The following is a 16,489-nucleotide window of genomic DNA, read 5'->3' as shown; positions in this document are numbered from 1 at the left end:
CAGCCGGCCACCTGTCCGAATCATTCACTTAAAGTAGCCAACAAATCGGGCAGCCCTTAGAATTCAGAGTTCGGTCATATGCACGATTTGGCAGTATTGTAGAATATGTAAGAGTCTGGAGGAAATTTTGTCTCTCTCTAAAGCTGTTTCCATGGTGAATGAGCTCTTGGTCTAGCGATAAGACTCGCGAAATGAAGCTACGAAGTCGCGAGTTCGAGTCCACATGTTTCCCTAGTTTTTAAACCGCATTTCTGCTAAAGTTATCAGTCTGATGGAATCTCAAACATAATATTCTTCACTTTCTAGCCCACAAGTAAGAGCAAAAAGTTCCAGAAACAATTTTGCGAATCCGCTCGTGGCTACATCAAGACCAGAGCAGTATACGCTGGGCAGTTTACCCGCCGCACCGCGGCCACAGGCCGCCAACAACCAGTGACAACCGAAGAGCCACTTCATGTCGATCGCTGTCCGACCAGATGACGGGGGGCCGGCGATATGAGTGCATTTATCAATTGTAATTTTGTTGTTTGAATTTCTAGTATTTAGCTTGCAGTTATGTAGTGCATTTTTTTTTTTTTTTACACTTAGAACTTATGAACGTTGATAAACGTTGTAAAATAGAGCCACAGCTGGAATGAAGTCTCACATTTGCGACATACTTTTCACTTTGGGTTTAATAGAGTAGGCGAAGGCATTGGTGGCAGCTAGAATCCTATGTATTGATTGCGTGGGCGAGTGATCTCAGACAAAACAGGTAAGGAAAGGATTTTCTTCTTTCAAGAAAGATTGTCCTGTAATAAATGTGTTTCAACATCGCGCCCTGGCAAGAACAGTGACAAAACTCAAAAATGCATTACGTGAGAGAAATATCAACTTACAGAATTCGTTCTATAAAACTTATACTGAAATAGTATAAGCTAGCTTTAAATTTCAAATAAATACTCTTGACGGTACATTCTATTACATTTTTCGAGGAGTTGTGACACTGCTCAAATATTATTCAGTGACAAATTGCCGTTTATTGACTGTTGTCGCATTCCTTGCCGCGGTGCGATATGAGGTGGACTGTGACCATTTAACCGTCGTGCAACATTTGCATTGAATAGGCAAGGTTCAGAAGTCGGGTTTAAGAGTACTACATGCTCTTAATTCAAAGATACCAAACTTAAACGGCTGAGTATTACTGCACATTTTCCTGAACAGCATCACTTCGCTCATATGCATTCCTATTCAGAATTATTACTCAAAATGGTTCAAATGGCTCTGAGCACTATGGGACTTAACATCTGAGGTCATCAGTCCCCTAGAACTTAGAACTACTTAAACCTAACTAACCTAAGGACATCACACACAGTCATGCTCGAGGGAGGATTCGAACCTGCGACCGTAGCGGTCGTGCGGTTCCAGACTGAAGCGCCTAGAACCGCTCGGCCACTCCGGCCGGCAGTATTATTACTGGTGACGAGTTATGATGAGCGTATGTTAACTTCTTAAGTAGATGTGAACGTCTGAGTCCTAACAAAAGACATCTACTCGAGCAAAGGACACTGTCAACATAACATTTTTCGACCTCTTGAGGCGTCGGGTATATTTCCGGATATCAACGCAGCTCTTGCACGATATTTCGACAACTTATCTTGTTGTCTAGTAAAAACATTTTGCAAGAGCAACGCTGATATCCAGCAGAATACCTGAAACCTCAAGATGTAAACAGATCGCCGGGAGAGTATGAAGAATTAAATAACATATTTCATATGGTGGCTGAAAAAGTGTGTTGTGTGCTACGAACACCTTCCCAAGAGTTTTTTTCAATGGCAGCTCGTATTAGTTGCCAACATTGACGTACATCTCGGCGCAGTGTAAGGAAAACGACCGACAGAAATGCCCCGTATTTTGGTACTACACGATAATGCGCTTTCCTGATGTCATAAACAAAACTATCCAGGAGTTTGATTGTGAAGTCATACCTCACCCACTTTATCTTCTGACCTTAGGCGCACAAATATTTATCTTTCTCTCTCCTTATCGAACATCCGTCAAGAAACTTTCTTTCCAGACGAAAAGGAGTTCAAACCTAGTTTGATGACATCTTTAATTCAGAAGCAGTAGGTTTCTACTGGCGCAAAATCGGTAAACTTCCTGAGCATTTTCAGACTGTTTTAGATCATGTGAAACATTATACAGGTGCACCAGTAGGAGTGGTAAATATTTAGGGATATAACAGGAACTATCATTCAAAGCAAAAATGTCTAGTAAATATGGGCTCTAAGGTGCTTACCTTAAGACCGATGAACGTTTGTTCAGTAGAACAGATGTGTTCCACAGTAGTGAAGCTGATAAAGTGCTCATAGCCCTTAACGTATGCTCTATAGAGCTCATGTTTTCTGGTCTTTTTTCTTGTTTCGGTCCATACTACAACCTTGCACAATATGGAAAGCAAAGACATCGCAGTAGAATAGATATATTTTACAGTATCGAAGATGAAGATGACACCTTAAGGTATTATGTTACAGCTTGTGCCTACTAGACTTTTTTTTTTTCTTCAAATGATCGTTCCTGCCATATCCCTGAATATTGGCCACCCTCTCATGATACATTGTGTTGTTGATGATTAATAGCTTTCTAACTTCTAGCACTGAGTTCAATAAATTGATGCAAAACTATATTAAAATATGAACTGTACTAATACAAATGAAATACAACGTAAGACAATAACCTTGTAATGAAAGTCTACTTTAATAAAACATGATGTATCTGTAATACGAGTGTGCATTTGTTGGCATAAACCGTATTCCTCCTCATGATAACGTTGCAGATGACTCAAACACAGCGCCACTCGAGTATTGGGTTGTTCGGAGGTCGGTTGGTGCGGAACCCCTGTTCACAGATTTTTCGAAAGTTCCAGTGTTGATGCATTGTGGTGTGGGCGGTGCCCGCGCTAATATCCAGTAACCGATGGAGCTCGTCCAAGATGGTTCTGCAGTTGTCCAAGACTAAAGCATTCATTTCCGCAACAATTTCCGATGTGATGACACGACGAGCTTGCCCAGGACGAGCATCATCTTCCAGTGACTCGCGCCGCTCTAGGAATCGCGTGCGCCATTCCACAACACTTGACTCACACTGTACGCACCGTACACAGACTTCATCCGTCTATACATTTGACGGCCTCCAACTCCCTCCGCCGTCAAAAACCGAATCACTCCTCGTTGTTCCTGCTTACTCGTCTGCATGTTCGGTAGTGGACGACAACTTGTGTAACCACCTTCTCTTCGGCGTGAAACCACATTGGCGCTATGCAACATCAAACGGTGCGCACGCGTCAGTCTCTCTGCCAATACATGGCGCCAACATACCAGCAGTTACGTGGTGCCACCTTACGTGTAAGGCAAAGGTTGACGCACTGACCAGGTTTCATTTGAATGAACCTTATAATTCATAATGTTCGAACACAGTATATGTTCCAAAACCCTACTGCAAATCGACGTTAGTGATATGGGCCTGTAATTCAGCGGATTACTCCTATTTCCCTTTTTGGGTATTGGTTTGACTTGAGTAGTTTTGCAGTCTTCAGGTTCGGAACCTTCTGTGAGCGATCGTTTGTATATAATTGCTAAATATGGTGTCTTTCCCACCCTTTCGTTTTTCCTCTCCTTCCCCCCTTTTATTTTCCCATCATCTGTCCAGGTTCCCCCCACCTGCCCTCGACTGTGATATGTCATATTTGCCAACTTTTTAGTGCAGTGTTCAAGTGAATGTTCAGTGTTTTTCGGCTTTCCTAAGTGTTGCGAACAGATATCATGCTGTCGCTGGGTGTGAATTTTATGTCTCTTGCGAACAGAAACCAGACTGTCGCCGTGTTTTCTAACTGTCTGTCTATTATTTTACCTGTTTGCTTCATATGTATTTTATGAGCATCATCATCCCTTTGTTTCTATGTTTTAAGTTCCACGATTTTTTTCCGCCATGTTACCATTTAAGTCTCCGATTTTATCGCCTGTTTTTATTATTTATTATCTTCCTCTTGTTAAAACAAATTCTGTAGGCTGAAGAGCGGCATACTGCGCTGCTGCCAGCCCGCCCCCTTCGGGGGAATCGAAACTCAATAAAGGGAAAAAATGGTGTCTTTAGGTACGGATCTTTCTATGAGCGAGCATTATAATTGTTAAATATGGAGCTGTTGTATCAGCATACTCTGAAAGGAACCTGACTCGTATACAATCTGGACTGGAGGCCTTGTCTTTATTAAGTGATTTAAGCTGCTTTGCGCCACCGAGGATATCTACTTCTGTGTTTCTCATCTTCGCTGTTGTTCTTGATTGGAATTCAGAAATGTTTACTTCGTCTTCTTTGGTGAAGGAGTTTCGGAAAACCGTGTTTAATAACTCTGCTTTAGTGGCACTGTCTTCAGTGACTTCGCCGTTGTTATTGCACAGGGAAGGTATTGACTGCGACTTTCCACTGGTGTGCTTCATATATGTCCAGAATGTCATTGGGTTTTCTGCCAGATTCCGAGAGAGAGTTTCGTTGTGGAAATTATTAAAAGATCTCGCATTGAAGCACGCGCTATAATTCGAACTTCTGCAAAACTTTGCCAATCTTGGGGATTTTGCTTTCTTTTAAATTTGACGTGCTCTTTCCGTTGTGTGACCTGCTCTTAAATGTTTCAGTATCGTCACTGGAACACTCCAAAAAAAGGGAATCCCTCCTAGTGATTGAGCTTTTTAGTTTTCAGTACGCCCAAGACAGTAAAGCACCAATAACTGTGACAACTATTGACTTATGATCTTTATTTTGCAGTTGGTGCATGTGAGTATTATTAGTAACAACACTGTAGTTCCTCAACATAGTTACAGGAACGCGAGTGTCATTTCTATGGAATAACCAGAGTGAGTTTCACTGAAAGTGTGACATAAGGTTGACAATTTATGATTTTGAGTCCTGGAAAGTCGTTCCACGACAAAAGTGCAACTAATCCCGTATTTTACATTGCGATTTATCTGTTCTAGACAGCACTGGGACAATAAGGGGGAGACGCATACCACTGTTCATCTCTAGCTCTGAGGCAATGTGGTCGGGTATAGAGCGAAGACAGCTGTGTCTCGTGGTTCCAGTCTTCCTGAAGCTCAGATTTTTATTCTTTCTGTGACAGAGCTGCAAGCAGCCATATCAAAAAATTATAAGGAAATCTTAAGACATCTTAGCCATCAAAAATCGTCTCTGTTGTGGATTGGCAAGAGAGCCAACCCACTATGAGAGGAAGCCGAAAGGCACGCGTTTTAGCTTACGCAGGCTGGCGTGAGGTCTGGAACAGGGCAAGGAAATTAGACTAGCAAAAAACGTACGTAGCTGCTGGAATAGTTAACTTTAATTCATAATTGGTGAACATCGCTCTTGACGGTACATGTTTTACAGCATCAATAGTAACTGGTAATGGCGCTTTGCTAGGTCGTAGCAAATGATGTAGCTGAAGGCTATGCTAACTATCGTCTCGGCAAATGAGAGCGTAATTTGTCAGTGAAGCATCGCTAGCAAAGTCGGCTGTACAACTGGGGCGACTGCTAGGAAGTCTCTCTAGGCCTGCCGTGTGGCGGCGCTCGGTCTGCAATCACTGATAGTGGCGACACGCGGGTCCGACGTATACTAACGGACTGCGGCCGATTTAAAGGCTACCACCTAGCAAGTGTGGTGTCTGGCGGTGACACCACAGTCTCAAAGACGCAAGAAACGTCGATACTGCCACTGAAAATGCGTGTTTCCAAATCTACCAACATAATTTTTGGTAACTGCGAATTCTCGAGTTTATTTACGAAATAGGAATTTTTCATTCTACCTGAGTATGAAATATGACAGCAAGTAAACATAGACCGTTTCGAAGTAAAAAATGTGTAACATCCTACTAATTCGTGCCAATAAAGGCACAATCATACTGCATATACTTCAGGTTTTATGAAATTAATCTTTTGTCATAAAGTTATGGTGGTAAGCTGTAACTGATTTCTATTAGTACAGTTCAGTCCGCCCCAGTAGCTGAGTGGTCAGCGTGACGGATTGCCGTCCTCTGGGCCCGGGTTCGATTCCCGGCTGGGTCGGAGATTTTCTCCGCTCAGGGACTGGGTGTTGTGTTGTGTTCATCATCATTTCATCCCCATCCGGCGTGCAGGTCGCCCAATGTGGCGCCGAATGAAATAAGACCTGCGATATGGCGGCCGGACCTGCCCCGCGAGGGGCCTCCCGGCCAATGACGCCAAACGCTCATCATCATCATCATCAGTACAGTTCATATTTTCATAGAATTTTGCATTAATTTATTAAATTAAATGTTAATAGTCAGAGACAAATTAATTGTCAATAATACAGGGTGCCCAGTGAGAAACTGACAATATTCCGGGACATGACAACAGCCATCATTCGAAGCAAAAAAGCCGAGTAAGCATGAACTGCAAGATGCATATTTCAAGAGCTCTGAGGTCTTCTTTCTCTTCGCTGATGTATCTCTTCTAATCAACTAGTCAAGGTTTTCATTTTAGGGCTACGACTACTAGACAACTATTTCTTGTTTTTGACCATACCACCTCATTCCAAAATCCAGAAACAAAGGGCTTACAGTAGAAGAAATTTCTTTCACAGTATCGAATATAAAAAAGTACTCATAGCTTTTAAAGTCTGCATCTAAGAGCCCATGTCTACTAGACTTTTTTGCTTTGAAAGATCGTTTCTTGTCGTGTCCCTGAATGTTTACCATTTCTCCTGGGCACCCTATATATTCTTTCATATTATCGAAAGCAGTCCGACAATGCTCAGGTAGATTACCGATTCCATGCTTGTAGAAACCTACTGCTTCTGATTTAACATACCGTCAAATTAGGTTAGAACCGCATTTTCCTCCGGAAAGTACTTTTCTTGAGGATTGCTCGATAAGGAGCGGGAAGGATAAACATTTCAGGGCATAAGATCAGAAGAATAAGTGCGTGAGGTATGACTTTCCAAACAAATTCCTGAATATTTTTGTTCGTGACGTCAGCAGAGTGCATTATCGTGTAGTACCAACATACGGGGCATTTCTGTCGGTCGTTTTCCTTACACTGCGCCGAGATGTATCTCAATGTTGACAACTAATACGAGTTGCCATTGAAAACACTCTTGGGAAGGTGTTCGTAGCACACAACACACTTTTTCAGCCACCATATGAAATACGTTATTTAATTCTTCAGATTTCCCGACGATCTGCTTACTCTTGAGGTCTCGGGTATTCTGCTGGATATCAGCGTCGTTCTTGCACAATGTTTCGGCAAGACAACAAGTGAAGTTGTGGAAATATCGTGCAAGAGCTGCGTCGACATCCGCAATGATACCCGCCACCTCAATATGTAGAAATATATTATGTTGACACTGCCGTTTGCTCGAGTATGTCTTTTGTTAGGGCTCAGACGTTAACGTCTACTTAAGAAGTTAACATAAGCTCATCATAACTCGTTACCAGTAATAGCACTAAAAAGGATTGCAAATGAGCGAAGTGATGCTGTTCAGGAAAATGTGCAGTAATATTCAGCCATTTAATTTTGGTATCTTTGAATTAAGAGCATGTAGTACTCCTAAACCCGACTTCTGAACCTTGCCTATTGAATGCAAATGTTGCACGACGGTTAAATGGTCACAGTCCACCTCATATCGCACCGCAGCAAGGGATGCGACAACAGTCAATAAACGGCAATTTGTCACTGAGTAATATTTGAGCAGTGTCACAACTCCTCGAAAAATTTAATACAATTTACTGCCAACAGTACTTAAATTTAAAGCAAGCTTATACTATTTCAGTGGGGCAACGGCCTTGCCGCAGTGGCTACACCGGTTCCCGTGAGATCACCGAAGTTAAGCGCTGTCCGGCGTGATAGGCACTTGCGTTGGTGACCATCCAGGCCGCCCTGCGCTGTTGCCATTTTTCGGGGTGCACTCAGCCTCGTGATGCCAATTGAGGAGCTACTCGACCGAATAGTAGTGGCTTCGGGTAAGAATACCATCTTACGACCGAGAGAGCGGTGTGCTGACCCCACGCCCCTCCTATCCGCATCCTCCACCGAGGATGACACAGCAGTCGGATGGAGTGCTTATACTATTTCAGTATAAGTTTTATAGAACGATTTCTGTAAGTTGATCTCTCAAGTACTGCATTTTTGAGTTCTGTCACTGTTGTTGGCAGGGTGCGATGCTGAAACACATTTATTCCAGGACAATCTTTCATGAAACAAGAAAATCCTTTCCTTACCTGTTTTGTCTGAAAGTACTCGCCCACACACTCAATACATAGGATTCTAGCTGCCACCAGTGCCTTTGCCTCCTCTATTAAACCCAAAGTGAAAAGTATGTCGCAAATGTGAGACTTCATTCCAGTTGTGACTCTGATTTACAACGCTTATTCAACGTTCCCAAGTTCCAAGTATTAAAAAAATCCACTATGTAACTGCAAGCTAAATACTAGAACTTCAAACAACAAAATTGAAACCGAGCGAGGTGGCACAGTGGTTAGCACACTGGTTCAAAATGTCTCTGAGCACTATGGGACTTAGCTGCTGTGATCATCAGTCCCCTAGAACTTAGAACTACTTAAACCTAACTAACCTAAGGACATCACACACTTCCGTGCCCGAGGCAGGATTCGAACCTGCGACCGCAGCGCTCGCGCGGTTCCAGACTGTAGCGCCTAGAACCGCTCGGCCACTCCGGCCGGCTAGCACACTGGACTCGCATTCGGGAAGATGACGGTTCAGTCCCACATCCGGCCATCCTGATTTAGGTTTTCCGTGATTTCCCTAAATCGCTCCAGGCAAATGCCAGGATGGTTCCTTTGAAAGGGCACGGCCGACTTCCTTCCCCGTCCTTCCCTAATCCGATGAGACCGATGACCTCGCTGTTTGGTCTCTTCTCCCAAAGAACCCAACCCAACCAACAAAACTGCAACTGATAAATGCGCTCATAGCGCTGGCCCCCCCGTCACCTGGTCGGACAGCGATCGACATGAAGTGGCTCTTCGGTTGTCACTGGTTGTTGGCGGCCTGTGGCCGCGGTGCGGCGGATAAACTGCCCAGCGTATACTGCTCTGGTCTTGATGTAGCCACGAGCAGATTCACAAAATAGTTTCTGGAACTTTTTGCTCTTACTGGAGGGCTAGAAAGTGAAGAATATTATGCTTGAGGTTCCATCAGACTGATAACTTTAGCAGAAATGCGGTTTAAAAACTAGGGAAACAGGTGGACTCGAACTCGCGACTTCGCGGCTACACTTTGTGCTCTTTATCACAAGACCACCAGCTGATAACGCTACTGGAACAGCTCTAGAGGGGGACAACACCTCCTCCAGACTCCTTAGCATTCTACAATGGTGTGAAATCGTGCATATGTCGGGACTTAGAATTCTGAGGAATGGCTGGTTTTACTCGAACTTAGTCTCTCCAGTGGCCTGTTTTTTTTTCTTTATTGTTATTTGACTCCTTACAATAAGGTGGCAAGTTTTACAGAGAAAATACAATGGAGACACAGAAGATACAGAACAAAGTGGGGGGCAAAAAACAGTAGGCACACAAACAAATAACACGAAGCCGTTCACATTCGACGAAAAAAAACACGAAAAACTGTCGGCACTGCGTAAAACACTGACGACTTAGACGGTACAGGTGAACGAAGGAGCGTGACGGCGAAAAACACTAAACCTCTAACACGTTGGCACACACACGAGAAACTGATGGTGATGGTCTCCAGTGCGAATGTCCACTTAACGTGTGCAAGTCCGGGGACCTGCCAAGAGGGGAAGAAGGGGGTGGGGGAGGGAGAGGGGAGAGCAAAGACGCCAATGGCAGAGGAGATGGTAGGAGGAATGAAGGTATGGGGATAGGGGAAGCCCGGGGGAGGAGCGGGGAGAAAGGGAGGAGGGAGGGAAGGGGGAGAGAAGGGAGAGAGGGTGCCCATAGGAACAAACACAGGAGGAGGGAGGGAGTATCAAAGTTGGTAGGAGGGGTAGATGGAGGGGAGGAGGGCATCATCAGGGAGGGGGAGCTGGCGGAAGCCACCTTGGGAGAGGGTGTGGAAATTCAGACGCGACAGTGGACGAGGGTGGGAGAGGATGGGAGAGACAAGCGGGTGAGGAGGATCGAGTTTACGGGAGGTGTAGAGGATCCGTATCCGTTCGACGAAAAGGAGGAGGTGGGGGAACGGAATAAGGTCGTACAGGATCCGTGTGGGGGAGGGGAGATGGATGCGATAGGTGAGGCGAAGAGCATGGCGTCCTAGGATCTGAAGGGATTTGCGAAAGATAGCGGGGGCGGAGATCCAGGCAGGGTGGGTGTAGCAGAGGATAGGGCGGATGAGGGATTTATAGGTATGGAGGATGGTGGAAGGGTCCAGACCCCATGTACGGCCAGAAAAGAGCTAGAGGAGATGGAGTCGGGAGCGTGCCTTGGCTTGGATTGTCCAGAGGTGGGGGGTCCAGGAGAGGCGACGGTCAAGGGTGACGCCAAGGTACTTAAGGGTGGGGGTGAGGGCGATAGGACGGCCACAGATGGTGACATAGAAATCGAGGAGGCGGAAGGAAGGGGTGGTTTTGCCTGCTATGATCGCCTGGGTTTTGAAAGGATTGACCTTAAGCTACCACTGGTTGCACCAAGTGGTGAATCGGTCAAGATGGGACTGGAGAAGGTGTTGGGAGGGGGCGAGGGCAGTGGCGGGCCGGTGCCCAGGTTTTGTGTTGAACACTGTACCTTAGGGACACGAGCACATATGCTAGATCTGTAGTAAAAATTACTCTACTCCTAACATTTTATATATATTGGCGTTGTGTAGTACAGCATAATAAATTGCAATTATTCATATAACATGTGAATTAGACTGAAGCACAAAAGAACCTTGTTCGGGAGCCGCTACTAATTCCCCTTTTCTGCAGTACCGTAACCACTGTCCATATGGTCTATTGCAGAAACATTAATCAGACTCGTAATTGCATGTGTCATTGTCCCGCCGCTACTAAGTATGAAATGAATTTTACAGCTAGAGTTTAATATTGGACATCCACCTCCCGCGGCCCCTCTAACCTTGTTTACATCTGTAGCCCGATTTGTAGCGTGGCACGTAATCGAAGTTGTGTTCAGGATAATAACACGGTTTGTGAGTTAGCGCAGCCAAGTAATGTGAATTTTAAATATAGGTCTAGATAATGGAGTGACTTGCAGTATAGAATAATGTGTACGTTCATGCCATATTTAACATATTGTCGTCATTAAAACGAAAACCGCGCCGCGAGGTAAATTCAGAAAACGTATGTCAGATAATGGACAAGTCTCTGAAAAGTATTTTGAAGCGCATTATGTACATATATCGTACAGAAACTATGAACAATGCAAGTTATCCGATCAGCAAAATACTTTTTCCATCTATCTTAAAGATTCTATAAAGACACGAATGTATGTGGTAACTCTACTTGTAGCATATTATACGTGTCTGGCACTAAACTTGTTGTTTTGCTGACAGGCGGGCGATGACAGCGGTGTCCCGTGCAAGGCTCCGAGAGCAACTCGAGATGCGGGAACAGTGCCGGTGCCGTATAGATGGCAGCCGCCGAAGAGGCAAGGGTAAGGGCAAGGGAAAGGGCAAGCGCAAGCGCAAAGGGAAGGGCAGGGACAGAAGGAAACAAAAGGGCAAGGGGCGGCCTAAAGTGGTCACCAGCAAGAAACCGCCAAGTGGAGCCAGGGCAGCGGGTGCGAGAGCCAACGAGAAGTGGAGCAGGGAGTTTGCGGCCAAGTTTGCAGCGCACATCTCACGTTTCCTGAGCTCGCAGGTGGGGGCAGGCCGGCCGCAGACACAGCGCGAACGCCAACTGGCGAAGGCCATCCTGCAGCGGCTGGCAGCTGCCGCAGGCAAACCACCCAAGAAGCCCGATGAGCGTCAGCGCGTCGCCAAGCTGCTCGTTGCGCTCTCTGAGCGCCTTGCTGTCTGGGTCGACCTCGTCGTCAAAGACGCGCAGAGCATCTCAGGCTCCTCCTCTGAGTCCAGTGAGGAAGAATCTGAGGAGGAGAAACCCATCAAGAAAGGCAAGAAGCTAGGGAAAAAAGAACCAGCGAAGGGAAAGGCCAAGCCAGCGGAGAAACCGAAAGAGAAAGGTAAGGCTAAACCAAAAGGGAAGCCAGAGCAGAAAGAGGAGGACGAAGAAGAAGAAGAATCTGATGAGGGGGTATCCAAGAAGAAAGGTAAGGCAAAAGGGAAAGCAAAAGAGAAGGGGAAGGCCAAGCCAAAAGAGAAAGCCAAGCAGAAAGAGGAGGAAGAAGAACCTGAAGAGGAGGTAGCAACGAAGAAAGGCAAGAAAGGAAAGGAAGCAAAGCCTACAGCGAAGAAAAAGAAAGATAAGAAAGAAGAGGAACTGGAAGAAGAATCAGAGGAGGAAGTGGAAGTAAAAGAGAAGAAAGGGAAGAAGAAGAAAGGTGCTGGAGACGAAGAAGAGGAAGCAGAAGGTAAAAAAGCAAAGAAGAAAAAGAAAGTTGCAGAGGAAGAGGAAGAAGAAGAGGAAGATAAGAAAGGTAAAAAGAAGAAGAAAGGTGTAGAAGATGAGGGAGAAGAAGTCGAGGATAAGAAAGAGGAGAAGAAGAAGAAGAAGAAGAAAGGTGCAGAAGAAGAGACAGAAGAAGTGGAAGAAAAGAAAGGAAAAAAAGAGAAGAAAGCTGAAGAAGAAGTAGAAGAAGAAGAGAAAGATAAGAAAGGGAAAAAGAAGAAAAAAGGTGCAGAAGAAGAGGCAGAAGAACAGGAAGATAAGAAAGCACGAAAGAAGAAGAAAGGTACAGATGAAGACATAGTAGAAGTGGAAGATAAGAAAGGGAAAAGTAAGCAGAAAGTTATAGAAAAAGATGAAGGAGGAACAGAAGCTAAGAAAGGAAAGAAGAAAGATAAAGGTGCAGAGGAAGTGGAAGCAGAAGATAAGAAAGGAAAACAGGCAAAGAAAACCAAAAGTGAAGAACCAGTGGATGATGAAGGCCAACAGCAGGAAACTGCAGAAGAACCAGAAGAAGAGCCACCAGACGACCAGCCAGATGAAACTTCAGACGAACCGGCAGATGAACCGCCAGATGGCCCCCAAGAGGGGGCCACTGGACCCCCAAATGAGCCCCCAGAAGGCCCTCCGGACGAATCGTCAGAGGGAGAAGAGGGAGAAGGTGGAGAAGAAGGCGAGCCTGGAGAGGAAGGCGAAGAGGAAGAAGGTGAAGAAGGAGAAGAAGAAGAAGAAGAAGAGGGAGAAATTATAGAGGGAGAAGGAAAGAGAGAGGGTTCTGAAACTACGTACGTGGTGACAGCGGAAGGAGACGGATTCAGAGTGGAACCAATCGAGGAGCCACCTCCTCCAGAACCTGTAGTCGAGAAGCGGGTGTCGGTGCTCAGTGCTCTAGTCTCGCTGTATCCCCAACAGGCAATGCCCAAGGTCTCATTATGCAAAGTACTACAAAAGCTCACATTACGTGCTCCAACTACTGACGTTTTGTCTGCTGACGGGGACGGGGAGGACGAGTCGGAAGATCGTAGAAAGGTGGAGGCGGCAGTAGCACGTAAGCTGCGCCGGATGGCCGAATTAGAGGACGGCATTCCACTGCAGCAGGAGACGCGGGACGCCATCGTCGCTCTGTCCAAAGCTGTGGCAGCCGACCTGCAGCCAGAACTGGACATCCCGCAGCCTGAACCACCACCTGTGCTAGATGCCACTGAATACACCCAGTGGCTGGACGGCTGTGTCTCACTGGCGCAGGAATGGGCCCGCTGGATCGGCGATTCGGTAGACACCGTGTGCGACATCTCCAAACGCAATGCCGAAGTCCAAGAGGGCGAGGCGGCCGACCTGGAGCGCGCCGAGTGGTGCGCCTTCATGGAGACGATGCGTCGCGGAGCCTACAGCTGGTGCAAGACTGAGGAGGACATAGCAGCAGCAGCTGCCGTCTGGAAGGGCCGGCTGGAGGCTGTCCAGCAGCAGGAGGAGGAGTCTGGCTCCGAGGAGGAGAGCGATGAGGACGAGAGTGGGAGCAGCGAAGAGGACGAGGACGAGGAGGATGACGAGGATGACGAAGAGGATGAGGAGGAGGAGGAGGACTAAAAATGCTTTGTGTCTCAGTAACCTAGTCTTGTCATTACATGTTTTGAGTGCTCCGCGAAAACTGAAATAAATTCCACGAACTTCTCGCTTCTATGTATATAAAATTGATCTTGTGTGTGTGTGTGTGTGTGTGTGTGTGTGTGTGTGTTTGTGTGTACGTACACTGACTAACCAGAAGGTTATGACCACCTACGCAATAACTGTCCAACTTTGACACAGATAACAGCGGCGAGGCATCATGGCATGGAAGCAATGAGGCCTTAGTAGGTCGCTGGAGGGGGGAAGCACCACATGTGCACACACAAGTCACCTCAATTACCATAAATTCCAGGGAGGGGCAATGACCTCTGACGCCATGTTCAATCATGTCCCAGATGTGTTCCATTGCATTCAGGTCTGGCGCATTTGGGTGGCCAGTTCTAACGGTTTGGACGAGTTAAAGTGGTGAAGTATGTGTGCAACTTTCCCACTTCTTTTACACGAGTCGACTTATTTATGAATGTGCAGTCAATCTTCTTCGCTGGTTAGATGGCTACTGGAATCTCTAAAAATTCCCTCTCTGAAGAATGACGCTAGTTAAAGGAGCATATAAGACTCTCTCTCTCTCTCTCTCTCTCTACTTGTGAAATAAGTAGGTACTCGAAGCAATACTTTTAGTTCACTCTCAGTATTTTTCAACTTCCATAAAGAACAACTTGTCATTTTTTACATAAATATTTGACTTCTTGTCGTCCGTGTCGTCTCCTATTAGACACCATTAACTTACATTTACAACGGAGTTAGTTTAACAGTCACGTATCTGCTACACAGATATCAGAAACATGTCTTGCCTCTAGCAAGTCCAAGTTAAGAATCTCTAAAAAGTCTTCTCAGTTCAACTGTTGTTTTGTCACTAACAACAGTCACCACTACAAAACAGCACAGGGTAACACAGAAGTTCCTTGGTTCTTCCGTGTGCTTTCACTACGACTTTCATAGATCGATCGACAAGGAGTTGTCGGTGCCGTTCGACCGCTGTGTCTACAGTTTTCTCACGACAAACTTCAGACCTGCACACACAGACAGGTGACGTACAGTAGAAAGGGTTCCTTTTTCCCACTCACATCTAAAATATCGTGTGTTCGAGGCGGTGGAAGGCCGAGTGGTTCTAGAATTTACGCAGAAATTCTCGAATCACTACATATCCCCCCTCCCCCCCCTCCCCCCCCCCCCCCCCCCCTCAGATCGAACACACCACATTTTATTCATAATCATTATGTACATTAATATCACACATAATAACAGCTCACATTTTAACAGTATACATTTCTTTTCTTTCAATAACTGTGAACAACCTTTTGCTTACTGTTTAGCTATTCTTTTCTCATTCTACTTTGATAATAAAAAGTGAGCATTTCACTCAAGGTTTTAGTCAGCTCTTTTAATATATAGGAATCATGAGGGCTATATTGTCCTTTTCTTTTTTTCTGCTGTCTTTCCAATCGTAAACACCAGGTGTTCATGACACATGAGTAACCTACTTTCTGTTCTCACCTTTTGTACTACCTTTATTACATTTACAACGGAGTTAGTTTAACAGTCACGTATCTGCTACACAGATATCAGAAACATGTCTTGCCTCTAGCAAGTCCAAGTTAAGAATCTCTAAAAAGTCTTCTCAGTTCAACTGTTGTTTTGTCACTAACAACAGTCACCACTACAAAACAGCACAGGGTAACACAGAAGTATGTACTCATTTATTATCTCTTGTAGTTGGGAGAAACTCTGGGCGACATGAAAGTGTACTTTTTACACTTGTAAACTTACATAAAACGTAATAATGCTCGTTGTGCATAGAATTCATACTTTCTACAACAATTCCTATAAAATGTGTGACTTCTGTCGTGATAATGCCCCCTCTGCTAGGATCACTACCTATACTTTGCCTGTGGGTTGACCATATGAGTGCACTTCCTCTTTCTATTCCCATTTATAAAACATTCCTATTTTTTAAGCCACAAGTCGTCCTATCTCCATGTAGGTACGCCTGCCCTATATGCTTAGCAAATGCCGGGTACGCCCTGCTTATCCTTTCTGAGTGGGTCTCATGGTTCATTACCCCAGTATACGTTCCTATGTATACTATAATTAAATATTTTCTGGTAAAGCTACAAATCTACTCTACACTTTGGATACTCCTTAATACTTCATTTAATCCCTAGAGTCCTCCTCTACTTCTCAACTTCTATACTCTTAGTCTACCTATGTCTACCTATAATTCAAGTCCTACTATCCTACAGTGCATCAGAGTATTTATTAAACTGACATTCCATAATGTTTATCACAATTAATTCCTCTCTGACGCATGTTCTCTTTCATTACTCACGCCTCCTCC

General features: G+C 45.1%; 1 protein-coding gene across 1 annotated transcript in view; it reads left to right on the top strand.

The window, feature by feature from the left end:
* The window catches only part of LOC124613726 (ABC transporter F family member 4-like), a 66,174-nt gene extending 52,059 nt beyond the window's left edge, over positions 1-14,115 (top strand). The window contains exon 4 of the mRNA XM_047142445.1: positions 11,517-14,115. Coding sequence (XP_046998401.1) covers positions 11,517-14,115 — 2,599 coding nt within the window. The remainder of the gene's footprint in view (positions 1-11,516) is intronic.
* Positions 14,116-16,489: the final 2,374 nt, after the last annotated feature.

The sequence above is a fragment of the Schistocerca americana genome, chromosome 4 (assembly GCF_021461395.2).
Source record: "Schistocerca americana isolate TAMUIC-IGC-003095 chromosome 4, iqSchAmer2.1, whole genome shotgun sequence".
Lineage (NCBI taxonomy): Eukaryota > Metazoa > Arthropoda > Insecta > Orthoptera > Acrididae > Schistocerca > Schistocerca americana.
Note: the sequence above shows the minus strand (reverse complement) of the source record. Positions and strands in the feature narration are given on the sequence as shown.